This window comes from Bos grunniens, chromosome 16 (genome assembly GCF_055505025.1).
Source record: "Bos grunniens cultivar Pamir isolate PY7600 chromosome 16, Bosgru_T2T1.0, whole genome shotgun sequence".
NCBI classification, from domain to species: Eukaryota; Metazoa; Chordata; class Mammalia; order Artiodactyla; family Bovidae; genus Bos; species Bos grunniens.
The window spans coordinates 9,512,060-9,527,756 of NC_141180.1; the positions used below are offsets into that span (position 1 = coordinate 9,512,060).

At 38.6% G+C, this 15,697-nt stretch overlaps 1 protein-coding gene across 2 annotated transcripts in view; it reads right to left on the minus strand.

The window, feature by feature from the left end:
- The window catches only part of INTS7 (integrator complex subunit 7), an 83,031-nt gene that overhangs the window by 40,324 nt on the left and 27,010 nt on the right, over window positions 1-15,697 (minus strand). Inside the window, exons 6-8 of one of the 2 annotated variants that reach the window (XM_086343305.1) lie at window positions 11,247-11,446; window positions 10,525-10,647; window positions 644-696 (exon numbers count right to left, since the gene is read on the minus strand). In XM_086343305.1, coding sequence (XP_086199431.1) covers window positions 644-646 — 3 coding nt within the window. In that variant the 5' untranslated portion in view covers window positions 647-696; window positions 10,525-10,647; window positions 11,247-11,446. The remainder of the gene's footprint in view (window positions 1-643; window positions 697-10,524; window positions 10,648-11,246; window positions 11,447-15,697) is intronic. The other variant, XM_086343304.1, reaches the window with a different exon arrangement.

Sequence of the window (15,697 nt, forward strand, 5' to 3'; positions counted from 1 at the left end):
TATAAAAAAGAACTGGGTCAGTAAGGCCAGAATATGAAGTGCTTCTTTGTGGTAAGAGGAGATGTATGTAAAAAGGATGAAGGCTAAGAGAGAGAAATACTGAGTAGGGAAGATTAGGCCAGATTAGAGAGCGCTGAAAAGTTAGGCAGAATAATTTAAACAGGATGAGAAAGAAAAAATGAAGCCACTGGAGAGGAATAAAGTCATCTAAAGTGATGGGAAGATTATTCTGGCAGTGGTAAACAGAACAAGTTAACAAAGAAAGTTGAGAGCTAAGGAGCCATCCTGTAGTTTATGGCAGTAATCCAGTGAATCATTTACTGGTGATGGCCTGAGCTAGAACCCAGTGGCAGGAGTGGAGAATAGAGGATGAATATGAGAGACACTTGGAAGGAGACTGTACATGAGGGAATGAATAAGGATTAAATTATTATTACAACATTTAAAAACTGATGACCAGAGAATGTTGATTCCATTTACAAAGACTTAAGAATTTATGTCGATAAATGAATGTTTGCGTAAGAACAGAAAATAGGAGGAGATTTGAAATACAAAAAGCAATATCCACCGGGCATTTGGAATATGAGATGCAGCAGATTTTTAACTGGAAGACTTGCATTAGAATTCTGGCTCTGCCACTTACCATCTCCGTGATCTGAGCCAATTATTGAAATCTTTGAGTCTCAACTTCTTTGTCTGTAAAATGGGGGTAAAGATTTACACAGAATTTATATATCTCTGGAAAAACATATAAGAAATTAGACACTGGTTGCCACCGGGCAAAGGAGCTGACTAGATGGCAGAAAGGTGGGAAATACTTTACTATATATATAGCCTTTTGCTACTGCTGTGTGCTGTGCTCAGTCATGTCTGACTCTTTGCAACCCCATGGATTGTAGCCTGCCAGGCTCCTCTGTCCATGAGATTCTCCAGGCAAAAAACTGAATGAGTTGCCATTTTCCCCCAGGGGATCTTGCAGACCCAGGGATCAATCTTGCGTTTCCTGCGTCTCCTACACTGGCAGGTAAATTCTTTATCACTAGCCACCTGGGAAGTCCAGATAGCCTTTTAGAGCATCTGAATTTTGACACATGAGTGTATTGGCATTAAAAGAAAGGAAGTGAAATTTAAAATATAAGAGGAGGTGACATATATCATCTGTAAGATCAAACAGCTACCAAGAGACAAAAGAGCACTCACAGCCTCTTTAAGCTACTGTGCTGGAGAGCAACTGAGCTCAGATAAGTGGGCTCAATTGTTAGAGGATGTAGCGGCTGAGGTTAAGGGAGGCAGAGAGTAAATGGAAGAAAGCATGTAGACGAACTCAACTCAAAAACTTCAACTCTGAGGAAAGGGAGCAGTGAAGAATCCCGAGAAGCTGCAGTTCAGAGAGTGGGAAAAGCAAGTGAGGACAGTGAGGCCCAAAGAAGCCAGAGACAAGAGAGGCTGATGGTGTCATACGGACCCAAAGGAAAGAGGGGCAAGGCAGAAAAAGCTCTGGGTTTAGCATTAAGAAGAACACTGGTGATCTTTTAAGTAACTAAGCAAAGGAGTAAGGGGACAGAATTATACCCAAGTGTGTTACCGACAGAGTAGGGGATGAAGAAATATAAGCAGATAGAGATGCTTTTTTGAAGTTCAAAAGAAAGCTTTTTTTAAAAACGGTGATTGTTATTAGGTACATTACAGTTATAACTTATTTATTCAAATACTGAGACCACTTCCACTTATCCACTTTTTATTGCCTTAACTGGTTTGCCTTGTACTGTTTGTATCTAGGAATAAAATTCTCAATCAAATAGCCCCAGAGGCTATGTCCTGTATTTACGCAAATTCAAAATTATATATTATGACGTGCTCTATGTATAAGAGAACGATTAACCTTTTGGGATAATCAAGAAGGTAAGAGAGACATGTTATGTAAGATGATACTAAAAGTTTTAAAGAAGAAAAATTATCATTTAAAAAATTGAACAAAACATTAGAAGATCTTATTAGAATTATTTACAATGTCATCTTCTAATTAGTGTCACTTTGCACAGTACTGGATTTCTAAAAGGCTCTCTGTAATGACATACTGGTCTTAAAGGTCCAATTAATTCAAAGTAGTAATTAACTGAGCTCATCAAAGCTCCCTAGAGACAGCACATTAGTCATATTTCAATGATAAACTCTGGTAAAGTCTCTGTTTCAAGGATGTTACCTATTAAAAAATTGTTCTTACCAGGACTGTTTTTCATATCAACCAAAAGGAAAAATCTAATTCTTCAAATGAAGGCCCCCTTTCTCACACACCACCACTGTTACTGTCAATGACTATCTGGTCTGGATTTCTCTCTCTCTAGGCTGGTTTAACTCACTGCTCAACTGAGGCTCTGTCCTGATTTACTGTTTTCTGGGTCAGCTCCTAAGTGGGGGCTTCTCCTCTACTCTGGTATGGGACTGGCCACCAGGGATGTGTTCTAGAAAGGCATGGCAGTTTATAATCCTTAAAGAGACATGCCACATGAAAAATACTCTGTGAAGGGGATTAAGAGGTACAAACTTCCAGTCATTAAAAAAAAAAGTCACGGCATGTGAGGTACGGCATAAGAAATCTGGTGAATACACTACAGTAAGCCTGAATGAGGACAAATGGTTATCAGATTTATCGTGATGATCCTTTCATAAAGTATTTAAATGTTGAATCACCGGGATACATTTGAAACGAACATAACATTGCATGTCAACTACACTTCAATTAAAAATACACGTACTGTGTCAAAGACACTGCTGTCGTTCAGTCGCTCAGTTGTGTCCCACTCTTTGCAACCCCGCGGGCTGCAGCACACCAGGCTTCCCTGTCCTCCCCTCCCTCCCTATCATATGTGCAGTCCATGGCGTTGCAAAGAGTGGGACACAACTGAGCAACTAACACTTTCACTTTTCACGTGGCAGAGATTAACACAATATTGTAAAGTGAATTATCCTCCAATTAAAAATAAAATTTTTTAAATCCAAAGAAAAATATAAACATGTGAAAAACTATCTTTGTTCCTACGAAATTATTTCTGACAACCTTAACAAGAATACACTATTCTTGGGCCTTGATTTTAAGCTCTTCCTTCCTTCAGGTTTTTAAAACATTGAGAATGAAGGTACTTCTTTTAAAGCTGGAATATTTGATTACAGGTGGAAATTATAATACCTACCAACACACCAGCAAAAGTAGCAATAGAATAGATTAAATTTGCATTGGAAATACCAAAACTCAAAAATCAAGTTTTTTTGAGAGCTTGGTATTTCAAGAGCTAAGACTGGCTCAGAGGAAGAAAAGAAGGAAAGAATGAAGAAAGAAGAGGGAGACCTAGAAGAAAAATAATTATTTTTGGTGACTAAGAGCAAAATTCAAATTTGAAATCAACAAGCTATTACTCTGTAAAGATTAAATCATTAGAACATTCTCCTGCTATATTTTAATATTTTCAAAAAATACACCACACTTTGAAAAAAATGATCATTTGATCATATCCATTTAATTAAAATCAGGTTTCAGGAAAAAATTCCTTGTGGGAGAGACAAATATTCAAAAATACATATTTTCAATTAAAAACAACTAATGAAAAAGCCACAAGAAAGAGATAAATCAGAACAAAAAACTCCAGAGAACATGGGGTATACTGAAGAAATACTAGTAAGCTGTGAAATCAACAAAACAGTTAACACTTAAGTGACCATTCGTGTGGTTGTGAAATTCAATGGAAATATTATGAAAAAATTTACTACAAAAAAGAAATTACATAGTATTAAAGAAAAAACAGTAACTGGTATTTACGTTCCAGATTATCTTAACACAAAAGAGAAGGGGCAGGAATGAAGGGAAGTAGAAAAGAGTACTTAAGCCTGCCAAAATTTGCAACAACGAAACATACTTTTCATTCTGAATAGAGATACACAAGTTCTTACATTAATATATTAAGTATAGAGGTAGGCAGAGTAAGAATAATGTTTAATTACCATGTCAAAGTCTCTTTAATTCACTAGAGAATAAACAAAGAAAACCTGATCAAAATAACAAAGCAAAGTAATGAAACAAAAGACACAAAAAGGACACGTTATAAACAGTCTAAGAGGAAGGAAGTTACATCAAGAGCTGTAAATAAGTCATGTTGTACTACTAAAAAAGATTCAGAGTAAGTCCAAAGAGGTAAATCTGACTATACAGATTTCATACGGTTTTATACTGAAATAAATGTTAATAATATATAACATCAATACATAATACATATATATTATATACTTATCTATATTATTTAATATATTACATTATATAGAAAATATACCTTCTTTTCAAATTCCATGAACTGTTTATAAAAAGTGACCCTACACTGGGCTGCAAAGAAACTTTAAAATTAGGAATTAATAATGGACATGAGTTCGAGTAAACTCCGGGAGTTGGTGATGGACAGGGAGGCCTGGCGTGCTGCAGTCCATGGGGTCGCAGAGTCGGACACAACTGAGCAACTGAACTGAACAAGAGGTTAGCAACAACAAAAATTCCATCAACAAATATAAAAAGCTTATCACTTTAAAAACAGAAGCTTCCAGTTATAAGAAAAGTAAGTACTAGGGGTATAATGCACACCATGGTGACTGTAGCTAACACCGCTGCGTGACACATAGGAAAACTGTTAGAGGAAATCCTAAGAGTTACCCTCACAAGCAAAAAAAAAATTTTTTTGTTTTTCTTTTTATCTATATGAGACAATGGATGCAAACCAAAACTAATTCCATGCCAAAGGGGAAATCAAAACGGCTCTCAAGGAAATTAAAAGAACGAAATGATTTAAAATACAGTCAACCTTCAGTATCTGCAGGGGTTCCAAGACCCTCTGCGCTGCTGCGGATACCAAAGTCTTCAGATGCTCAAGTCCCTTCTCTAAAGTGGTGTGTTTGCATGTAAGTTGCCTGTGCACATCTTCCCATACATTTTACATCATCTTTCGATTACTTACAATACCTAATACAATGTAAATGCTATGTGAATAGTTGCTGGCAAATTTGTAGGTGGCACGTTCAAGTTTTGCTTTTGGGGACTTTTTGGGATTTTTTTTCTTTCATACTTTTGAGTCTGGGGTTGGTTGAATCTGTAGATGTGGAACCTGAGGATATAACCAAAAACCATGAGATACCTAGGAACACCATACAGAATATGTGCAAAATTTGTATGCTGAAAACTAAAAACCACTGATGAGAACAGAGGAAGCTCTACATAAATGGAGAGATGTGCCATGTTCATAGAAAACTCAGCACAATGAAGATGTTAACTCTCTCCAAATTGATCTGTAGATGCAAATGTCGATCAGAATCCTAGCAGACTTTTTGCAGAAACTGACAAATTGATTCAAGGCAAGGCAAGGAAAGGCAAAAGACCTACAACTTCCAAAATAAAGAAGAAATACAAAGACTAGAGGACCCACACCACCTGATTTCAAGACATAGATTTCAAGCTACAGAAATCAGAATTGTGTGAACAGATTGGAATCCAGAAATAGATCTATGCAGATAAGGTCAACTGATTTTCAACAAAGATGCTGAGGTAACTGAAAGAGGAAGCACAGTCTTTTCAACAAATTGTGCTGGAACACACGGCTATCCAAACACATCTTGATTCCTACCTTGCACCGTACGTGATGAAAAGTGAAAGTGTTAGTCGCTCCATCGTGTCTGACTCTTTGCGACCCCATGGACTGTAGCCTGCCAGACTCATCTGTCCATGGAATTCTCCAGGCGAGAATGCTGGAGTGGGTAGCCATTCCCTTCTCCAGGGGACCCAGGGGATATTCCTGACACAGGGAACAAACCCAGGTCTGCTACACTGCACAACAGTCAACTCAAAACGGACTACATAGAGTTAAATATGAAACTTAAAACTATAAAATTTCTAGAAGAGAATATATGATAAAATCTTTGTGACTTTGGGTTAGATAAAGACTTCCTAGATAAAACTCAAAAATAAATCCCCAAAAGGAATGAAAAATGATAAATTAGATTTCATGAAAACAAAAATCTTCAAAAAATACTTATTATATTAGAGATCCAGTTACAAAGGTGAAAACTTTAGGAGATGGATGATTGTGATAGTTGCACAAAAGTGTGAATGTACTTAGTGCCACTGAACTGTACAGTTAAATTCAGTTAAAATAGTAGGTTTTATATTATGTGACTTTTACCACAATAAAAAAATTTAAAAGGCACTGCATTAAAGGCACATACTGGCAGGAAATATTTGCAAAATATACATCTGATAAAGAATTTGTATCTAGAACATAGAGAGAACTCAGAAACAAGAAGAAAACTTAAAAAAAAAAAAAAAAGCATAAAAGATTAGAATACGCACTTCACCAAAGAAGAGATCTGGTGATGACAAGCCTAAAAGGTTGAACACGCTTGTCACTAGGGAAATGCAAATTAAAGCCACAATGGGATAGCACTACACAATTATTCAAAAGGCTACAACTACAGAACCATACAATAGAAAGTGCAAGCAAGGATACAGAACCGCAACTCAGACACTGCCAGTGACTACGCCAAATAGTACAGCTATTCCAGGAAACAATTTGGCAGTTTCTTACAAAGTTAAACACAGATTTACCACACAACCTGGAAATTCCACTTCTAGGTATTCACTCAAATAATATCCTATAAAGGTCTGTACAACAGGAATTCTATTTATAATAGAAAAAAAAACCTGGAAACAGTTTAAATGTCCATCAAGTTGTGAACAGATAAACTGTGGTTCACATACTGGGATACTGCTGCTGCTGCTAAGTCGCTTCAGTCGTGTCCGACTCTGTGCGACCCCATAGACGGCAGCTCACCAGGCTCCCCCGTCCCTGGGATTTTCCAGGCAAGAACACTGGAGTGGGCAGTAAAAAGGAATGAACTAACTATTCATGTAACAATATGGATGAATGATGTTAAGCATTATGCTAGGCCAAAGAAACCATACCCCAAAGGCTACAAATTATATAAATCCATTTAGATTTTGGAAAGGCAAACTCACAGGGCTAGAAATCTGGTCAGTGGGAGTCAGGAGTTAGGCGAAAAACTGACTACAGAGGGGCCTGAAGAAACTTTTTGGAGTGACTGAAAAATGTTCTACATCACAACTGTGGTGGTGGTTACACAACTGTATAGATTTATCGAAACAAACTGCATATCTAGAACTGGATACCTGGAAAAGTTTCAGTGAGTAAATGACACCACAGTAAATCTGACTTTAAAAGTGTACTTCTCGTTAATGGCAAAGGGAACACTAAAAGTTGCAATTTATGGAATGTGGCAACCTGCACTGAGATGAAAATTAATAGCCTTAAGTGCTTCCATTATTAAACAGAAGAATAAAAATAAATGTACCAACCACTTGAAGCGCAAGAAAGCCATGCTGCTGACAAGTTTAATAAAGAAAAGGGAAACATAAACACAATAGTAAGAATAAAACAAAGATAAAATTTTAAATATAGACATATTACAAATTATAAAGGTTCTCCTTTTGTTGATACTAATGAATCTGCAAAAAAAATTACATGAAAAAAAATTATCAAGACTGATTCAAGAAGAGCTAGAAAACCTCAACAGGGTAACAACCATGTAAGGAATAGGAAATATTCTCAAAATGCTATCCCTGGAAGAAGGCCCAGGTTCAGACCGATTTATGGCCCTTATAAAGCTATACCCTCAAGACAGAAAATTTTTATGTCAAAGCTCTTAACCGTTTCAGAGCATGGAAAGGGCAACTATTTACACTGAATTTAGATTTTATTTACAGCTACTTACATAGTATTTACATTGTATTAGGTATTATAAGTAATCTAGAGATTAAAGGTATATAGGAGGATATACATAGGTATATGCAAAAACTGCTTCATTTTATACAAAGAACTTGAGCATCTGAGGACTTCGGTATCCAGTAGGGAGTACTAGACCCAATCCCCCAATGCCATCAAGGGACACGGGAATAGCAATGAAAGGAAAAAACATGCAGCCACATGGACGAGTCTCATCAGTACAATGTTGAGCAAAAGCAGTAAACGCAAAACTAAACAGTGTATTTTTAGGGAGGCATAGATGGTAAAACTATGAAGAGCAAAAAGTGACTATCACAAAAGTCAAGAGTGGTTTCCTTTGGGCGGTATTAAGGCTCTGATCAGGGAGAAGCATGTGAGAAGAGGAAGCAGGGTCCTGTGATTTTTGCAGTGTTCTATTTCTAGCTGATGGAGACTACATGCGCTGACTTACAATTATTATTTAAACTATTAAATATACATTCTACAAGTGTGTGTGTGATTTATTCACAATAAGGAAAGAAATGAGATGGAATAATAATACAGTGCTTTCACTGGGTCTGGTTCCCTAAAGTGGCCGAGCACATTCTCTTCCTGTTTAGTAGGAAAAAGGCACCAGAGGACAGAGCTCTCTTAATTAAATTCTTAATTAAGCCCTCTTAAGAAGCTCTCTTAACCATATTAAGTCTCTCTGAATCCTAATTTGCTCATCTATTAAGTGCAAATACTAATAACTCTCTTCATCTCTTGGGATATTTGCAACTATCAATCATAATATATTAAAACATGTTTGGCTTAGATGCTCAGTTGTGTCTGACTTTTTGCGGCCTCATGGACTGTAGCCCGCCAGGCGTTTCTGTCCATGGGATTTTCCAGGCAAAAATACTGGAGTGGGTTGCCATTTCCTCCTTGGGGGGATCTTCCCAACCCAGGGATCGGACCCAGGTCTCCTGCATTGCAGGCGGATTCTTTACCAGCTAAGCCAGCAAGGAAGCCCAGGAATACTGAAGTGGGTAGCCATCCCTTCTCCAAAGGGATCTTCCCGACCCAGGGATTGAACCATAGTCTCTTATGTCTCCTGCATTGGCAGGCAGGTTCTGTACCACAAGTGCCACCTGGGAAGCCCACTGAGACATGTTTGCTGCTGCTAAGTCGCTTCAGTCGTGTCCGACTCCATGCGACCCCATAGACGGCAGCCCACCAGGCTTCCCCGTCCCTGGGATTCTCCAGGCAAGAACACTGGAGTGGGTTGCCATTTCCTTCTCCAATGCATGAAAGTGAAAAGTGAAAGTGAAGTCGCTCAGTCATGTCCGACTCCTAGCAACCCCATGGACTGCAGCCCACCAGGCTCCTCCGTCCATGGGATTTTCCAGGCAAGAGTACTGGAGTGGGTTGCCATTGCCTTCTCCAAGACACGTTTAGAAAATTGCAAAAAACAAACAAACAAAAAAAAGAGCAGCTCAGTATTCATAATCTGAAATTCAGTGGTTTTTGTTACACTGTAGCTATGATGATACCAAGAAATAATAAAATCCATGAAAATAAAGATTGAATTTAACAATTTTCCATTTCACTTTAAGCAGCATTTTTTAAAAAGTGGTGCATTATCAGTAATGGGTGGAAAAAAAAAAAAAGGGTTCTACCTTGAGAAAAATATTAAACATCAATGTAACCTAAGAAATGCTATAAAAGATGTAACATTAGAAGTCTAAAGATTGAGATCTTCTCTTGTATTAACAAAAGAAAACTTAAGACTGTCTTTTCCTCTGTGTGAAAAGGAGAAATAAGCTTTACCTCTTCTCTAATAAATCATAGCCAGCACCAAAACTATTCTCCCTAAACTGAGTAAAGGAGACAGGAATAAAATAAACAACTTAACAGGGCTTCTCAACTAGCCATGGTGCTGCTATGGGACAATTAGAAAAGGAACTAAGAGATAAGTCTAATGAACTACAACAAATCTAAACATTAAAGGATATAAGCTTTTCAGTAACTAGGTAATATCTTTGTATGGTGACACATTGCAACTAGACTTATGGTGATCATTTTCAAATGTATGGAAAAAATGACTGCCTTGCATAACAGGAACTAACAGTGTTATAGCTCAATTATACATCAAAAGCAAGAAAACAAACGAACATGCAGACTCAGTCAGAAAAAGAGATTTGTGGTTACCAGAGGCAGAGGGCAGTTGGATGAAGGCAGTCAAAGGCACAAACTTCCATTTATAAGATAGGTAAGGACTAGGGATGTGATGTACAACATGGTTAATATAATTAACACTGCTGTAAGTTATATATGAAATTAGTTAAGAAAGTAAATCTAAAAAATTTTTTCTTTAACTTTGTGTCTATATGAGATAGACACAAATGGATGTTCACTAAACTTACTGAGATAATCACTTTACAATGTTCTAAGTTAAATCGTTCTGCTATATACCTTAAACTTACACAGTGCTGTGTGTCAATTATATTTCAATAAAATTGAGAAAAAAGTAAAGGGAAAACAATAAAGAATTTTTATATATTTACTTGGCCAGTTTTAACTTCTGCCATAAATATCAACAATACTCTTAGAAATCTTCCATATTCAAACACTTAAGAGGACAAAAATAACATAAAAATGTAAAATGAAATGTAATATGACAACATCATATTATTTTTCTATATAAAATAATGATGCTTGAAGTTCTACATACCTGAATGTTTTCTCTACTCCAAGTATGTGGTGTTTTATTGGCAAGTAATTTCAGATCTTGAATAGCAAGTCTCTTTACTGCTTTCCTAGGGTCATTCTTCAAATACTGCAATAAAAGCTGAATCTATAGAGGAAAGAAGTTACTCCATGAGTGACACCATCACTGACATTATCGTTAGGGATGCACTGTAGTTTCGTGAAACTTTTAGATTTGAGATAGGGCTCATTTCAAATTACAGCCCTGTCATTTATTCGCTATGTACCCATGTTCGGGCCTTTCTCCTTTTGTATAAAAATACACCTTCACTTAACTTGCAAGGTTCTAGCACAAGACCTGGCCTTAAACACTCAACTCTTCCTTTTTCCACCCACCAACTCCATGCTCTGCCATGTACTCTCACCTCCACCTCATTTAATTTTTATAAGACTCCCAAGAATCAGCACTGAGAATACAACTCAAATCTTCCTCCCTACCACACCAACTCCATGCTGTGCTCTGTACCCTCACCGCCACCTCTTTTTTCACAAGACTCCCAAGAATCAATACTGTGAATACAAAGAGGGAAAAGAACAAGCAAAAGGAAATTAAACTGTGATCTTTCAAAGAAAGGGATCTCAATACTATCAAAACTTATGGGTTACTTACTTATTTTTTTTAGCATATTAATACTTAAAAGGCAAGTTTACTGAAGAAAAAGGAAGTTTAAAGGAAACTGAAATTACCTGCTTGGGCGTATCAACCAGAGATGAAGCTGCAAGCAGAGTGAAAGTGTGCAGAGAGACAATCACCATTCTGGTGGAAGGATAGGCGGTGACCAGCTGCTGTAGCAGCTGACGCGCGCTGGACGCCAAGATGGCGTCGTGGTGCATATGCTGCAGAATGGGGATCAACTTCAGCTTCAAGTCTACTGGAGTGGCTAGACCTGCACATGGGAAGAACACTTAGAGATTTCTGACCTCATCCTGGATAATACCTCACATTCAAAAGGGCTGATTCCATTAGCAAAATGACTATTTAAAAGCAAACAGCACACTCAATGGTTAGTCGCTCAGTCATGTCTGATTCTTTGCGATCCCAAGGACTATAGCCCACGAGACTCCTCTGTCTACAGGATTTCTCCCGGCAAGAATACTGGAGTGGGTTGCCATTCCCTTTTCCAGGGGATCTTCCTGACCCAGGGATCGAACCCTCTGGAGTGGGACCTCCAATATTGCCATGCCCTCTGTCAGGGGATCTTCCCAACCTAAGGGCTGAACTCAGGTCTCCTGCACTGCAGGCGGATTTTCTACTGCCTGAGCCACCAGGGAAGCCCGCCCTGATTCCTACCCTGTGCTCTTCTCCCTTTCTCTCTGTACCTCCTGAGAGTGAAAGTGAAAGTAGCTCAGTGGTGTCCCAACTCTTTGCGACTCCATTGACTTTAAAGTCAGTGGAATTCTCCAGGCCAGACTACTGGAGTGGGTAGCCTCTCCCTTCTCCAGGGGATCTTCCCAACCCAGAGATCCAACCCAGGTCTCCGACACTGCAGGCGGATTCTTTACCAGCTGAGCCATAAGGGAAGCCAAGAATACTGGAGTCGGTAGCCTATCCCTTCTCCAGGGGATCTTCCTGACCCAGGAATTGAACCAGGGTCTCTTGCACTGCAGGTGGATTATTTACCAACTAAGCTATCAGGGAAATCCTATACCTCCTAATTCCTGTTTATATACTTTAATTTTGTGTAGATAAAACTAAAGGAACAAAAACACATTGCAGGTGAATTCTTTACCACCTGAGCCACCAGGAAGTCCAAGTAGTACACTAGTATATGTTTAAATTTATATTACGCTTATATATTATGCTTATGTAATACTACATTAGAGGTAATCAAGTTCAATAGTTTTTTCTAAAGTATTTATCTTGATTTGGGGGTGATTATTAAATTACAGGCTGATAGTAAAAAATATCCTTAAAAGGCACAGTAGAAAGCAGTCATATTTGCTGCCTCTTTCTTCCCATAGCATACCAAAACATATACATATTCATGAACATATATACACATGCATATACACAAACTCAATGGCGATAACCTGTTATATTTACAATTTTAATTATCTCCTTCAACACTAAGTCAAGATCAGGATGTGAACGACTATGTATGGAGCAGTTGCAAAGTTCTCTGAACGTTGTGTAGCACTGCCTTTCTTTACAGCATCCACAGCTGGAATTTCATTGAGAACTGATTCCAAAGCATCTTTTCTTGTCAACACTGGAGCTAAATAAACAGAAAGTCTTTGCTTCTACAGCGTGGCTTAACAGTGATAGTAAATAAAAAACTGTCAATCATAATGTCCTACTTATATGCCAAAAGCTAATTTATCTCTGCTGATGAGTGCTTTTTGCCACAGTGAATAACTGTTAGTGTGAATAACACTAACAATAACAGTAACTGTTAGTGTGAATACATGACATTTCAACATCCAACAGTGGCTTACACCAACTGACTCCCGTACTTTTGGCCGCTCTTCAGATTTAGCCAAAGCAGAGCACCCCCAGGAGATGGCAGAGAGAAGAATGTCAGAGTATTTACTCCCTGGTTTTCTCTGTGCAGGGTCAGATCAGGCCTGTGTTACGGCTGTTTTGATCCTTAAGTTACTGAATGCATTTGCAAGACCATTCTATCTTTGAACTCTTTCTCAATGGCTTTTGCTTTTTCACTCTTCCTGGTTTTTGTCCTTCCTCTGGCTGTCCTTTCTCAATATCTTTGTATTCTCCTCTTTTATCCACACTTTAATTTCTGATATTCCTTGGGGTTGCTAATAAATTATCTTCTTCTCCTACGTACTTTCCCTGAGTGAGCTGATATAATCCCATGGCTTCTGCAATCAGCTATTTGCTTTTAAAGACTGCCTCCCCTCTCATTCCTACCCCCTGAATTTCAGATGCATATGTCCCATTACCTTCTGGTCATCACCAATGGGATATCTCAGAAGTACTTTATGCTTAACAGGGCCCAAAGAGAATTTCTGATATTTACTATGAAACTGTCTGTGTAAAACTTTCCCCATTTCAAAATATGACAACTCCATCATCACAGCTTCTCAGACCCTGGAGTCTTTCCTGATTCTCTTATTTCTCTTACATTCACATCCAAATTTATTAACAAATCTTGTTGGTTTCTATCTTCAAAATATAAACCAAATCAGACAGTCTTCCCACCTTCACTGCTGTCATACTGGTTCATTTCTACCACTATCTCCTGACTGGATCATTGTAAAGTTTCCTAAGTGTTGTCTCTACTTAAGAGCTTCCCCACAGCAGACTCCTGTCTCATATCCCTCCCTTCTCTGCAAGCCTATTCTGAGTCCAGCAGTCAGAGGATTCATTGTGTTTACAGACACCTTTACCGAAGGTTTTGTTGTTGTTTAATTGCCAAGTCATGTTTAGGGAGACTCAAAATTTTACTTCGCAGAAACACAAGCAGCTTAAAATTTAAGGATATTTATTCCTCAAACTCACCTGCCACTTCTGTATGTTGGGCTCCAATCTTCCTCCACCTTGCCCCCATTTCTGTGCTGTGCTTAGTTGCTCAGTTATGTCTAACTCTTTGCGACTCCACAGACTTTAGGCTGCTAGGCTCCTCTGTCCAAGGAGACTCTCCAGGCAAGAACACTGGAGTGGGCCCTCCACTATTGCCATGCCCTCCGCCAAGGGATCTTCCCAACCTCGGGACTGAACCCAGGTCTCCCACACTGCAGGTGGATTCTCGACCATCTGAGCCACCAGGGAAGCCCACCCCCATTCCTACCCCATTGCTTTTCTCCCTTTCTCTCTGTACCTCCTAATTCCTGTTTATTTACTTTAATTTAATATAGATAAAACTAAAGGACAAAAATGAATCTTAAATACGTACATTAATAGATTTCTACATATGCCTGTATCTATATTCATATATATGCACCACTCAAGTTATACAGAATCCTCCAGCATCCTAGGAGGCTTACCTGTATAGCTTTCATCAACTCTCTTGCTATCTGCCCTGTCTGTGTGGAGAGCCCCAGCAGATGGGAAGTTCAGGTCAGGTCAGCGTATTTATTCCTTGGCTCCTCTACAAGGTCACATCAAGTCGCATCCCCCTGAAGGTCAGTATTCCAAAGTGGCCTTCTGGATGTGACTCCAGGTTCTGATAAGCACTCCCTCCCCTGCAGCTCAGACAGTGCAGGACAACATCATCCCCTCTAGTTTACTCTGCCCACATCTTTGTAAATGGCTCCTTCATTAAACCCTATTTGAATTACTGCAATTCAAGTGTGACATGTTTCCTGCTGAGATGCTGTCTGATACAGCAGATGTTTAGCAAAAACTTGCTTAATGTATGAGTGATGCTGCTTCTAATGAGAGCTTTCTGCAGGGCAGCCTTTTTCTGGAGGTAGAGGGGGAAGACAAAGGAATAAAGGGAAACCGGAGAGAGCTCAATCACTATATCTTGGTCTCCAACTAAGTGATCTTACTATGGCTCCATTTCCTTTTCCATAAAAGAAGAGTATTACCTATTCAAGTCTGCCAAATTACACAATACAAAGACACACCATTTAGAAAAATACAAAAGAAGTCGTGTTCTCTAGAGTTGTGCAATGCTGTAACCCCAGAGCTTTCTTTTATGACTATTACGAGAGTAAATGGGGTAATACATGGGAAGCCTTTGTAGGCTACAGTACGCAATTTGGATTTGGGTTTAGTCGCAGTTGGAAGATACTGGAGGCATATTAGCAGAGTGAAGAGAGTCCCTGAGTTTTCCCCCAGGTCAGAATGTTTTCCCCCTAAAAATATGCATTTCTTACTCAAGAATCACTTGATCAGAAGTCTTCCTTGATCAAGAGATATAAAACAGAAACATCTCCCCTTCCATCCTGCCATGGACTCTAGGGACTATCCTTACCTCACCTTTCTTCCATAGCACCTGGTATGTCATAAATTGGCTCATCTATTGCTACCACCCCTTCCATCATTAAAATGCAGGTTACCCGAGGGCAAGGACTCTGCTTTGTGTAGTATTGCATCCTAAGCTCCTAGAATAGTTCTGACATTTAGAAAACACTTAATAAACATTATTTGGATGAATAAATGAATGAATAGTGACTAGCACATAGTAAGTAATGAATGTTAGCAGCTATTATTAGTATAAATACCATTAAGT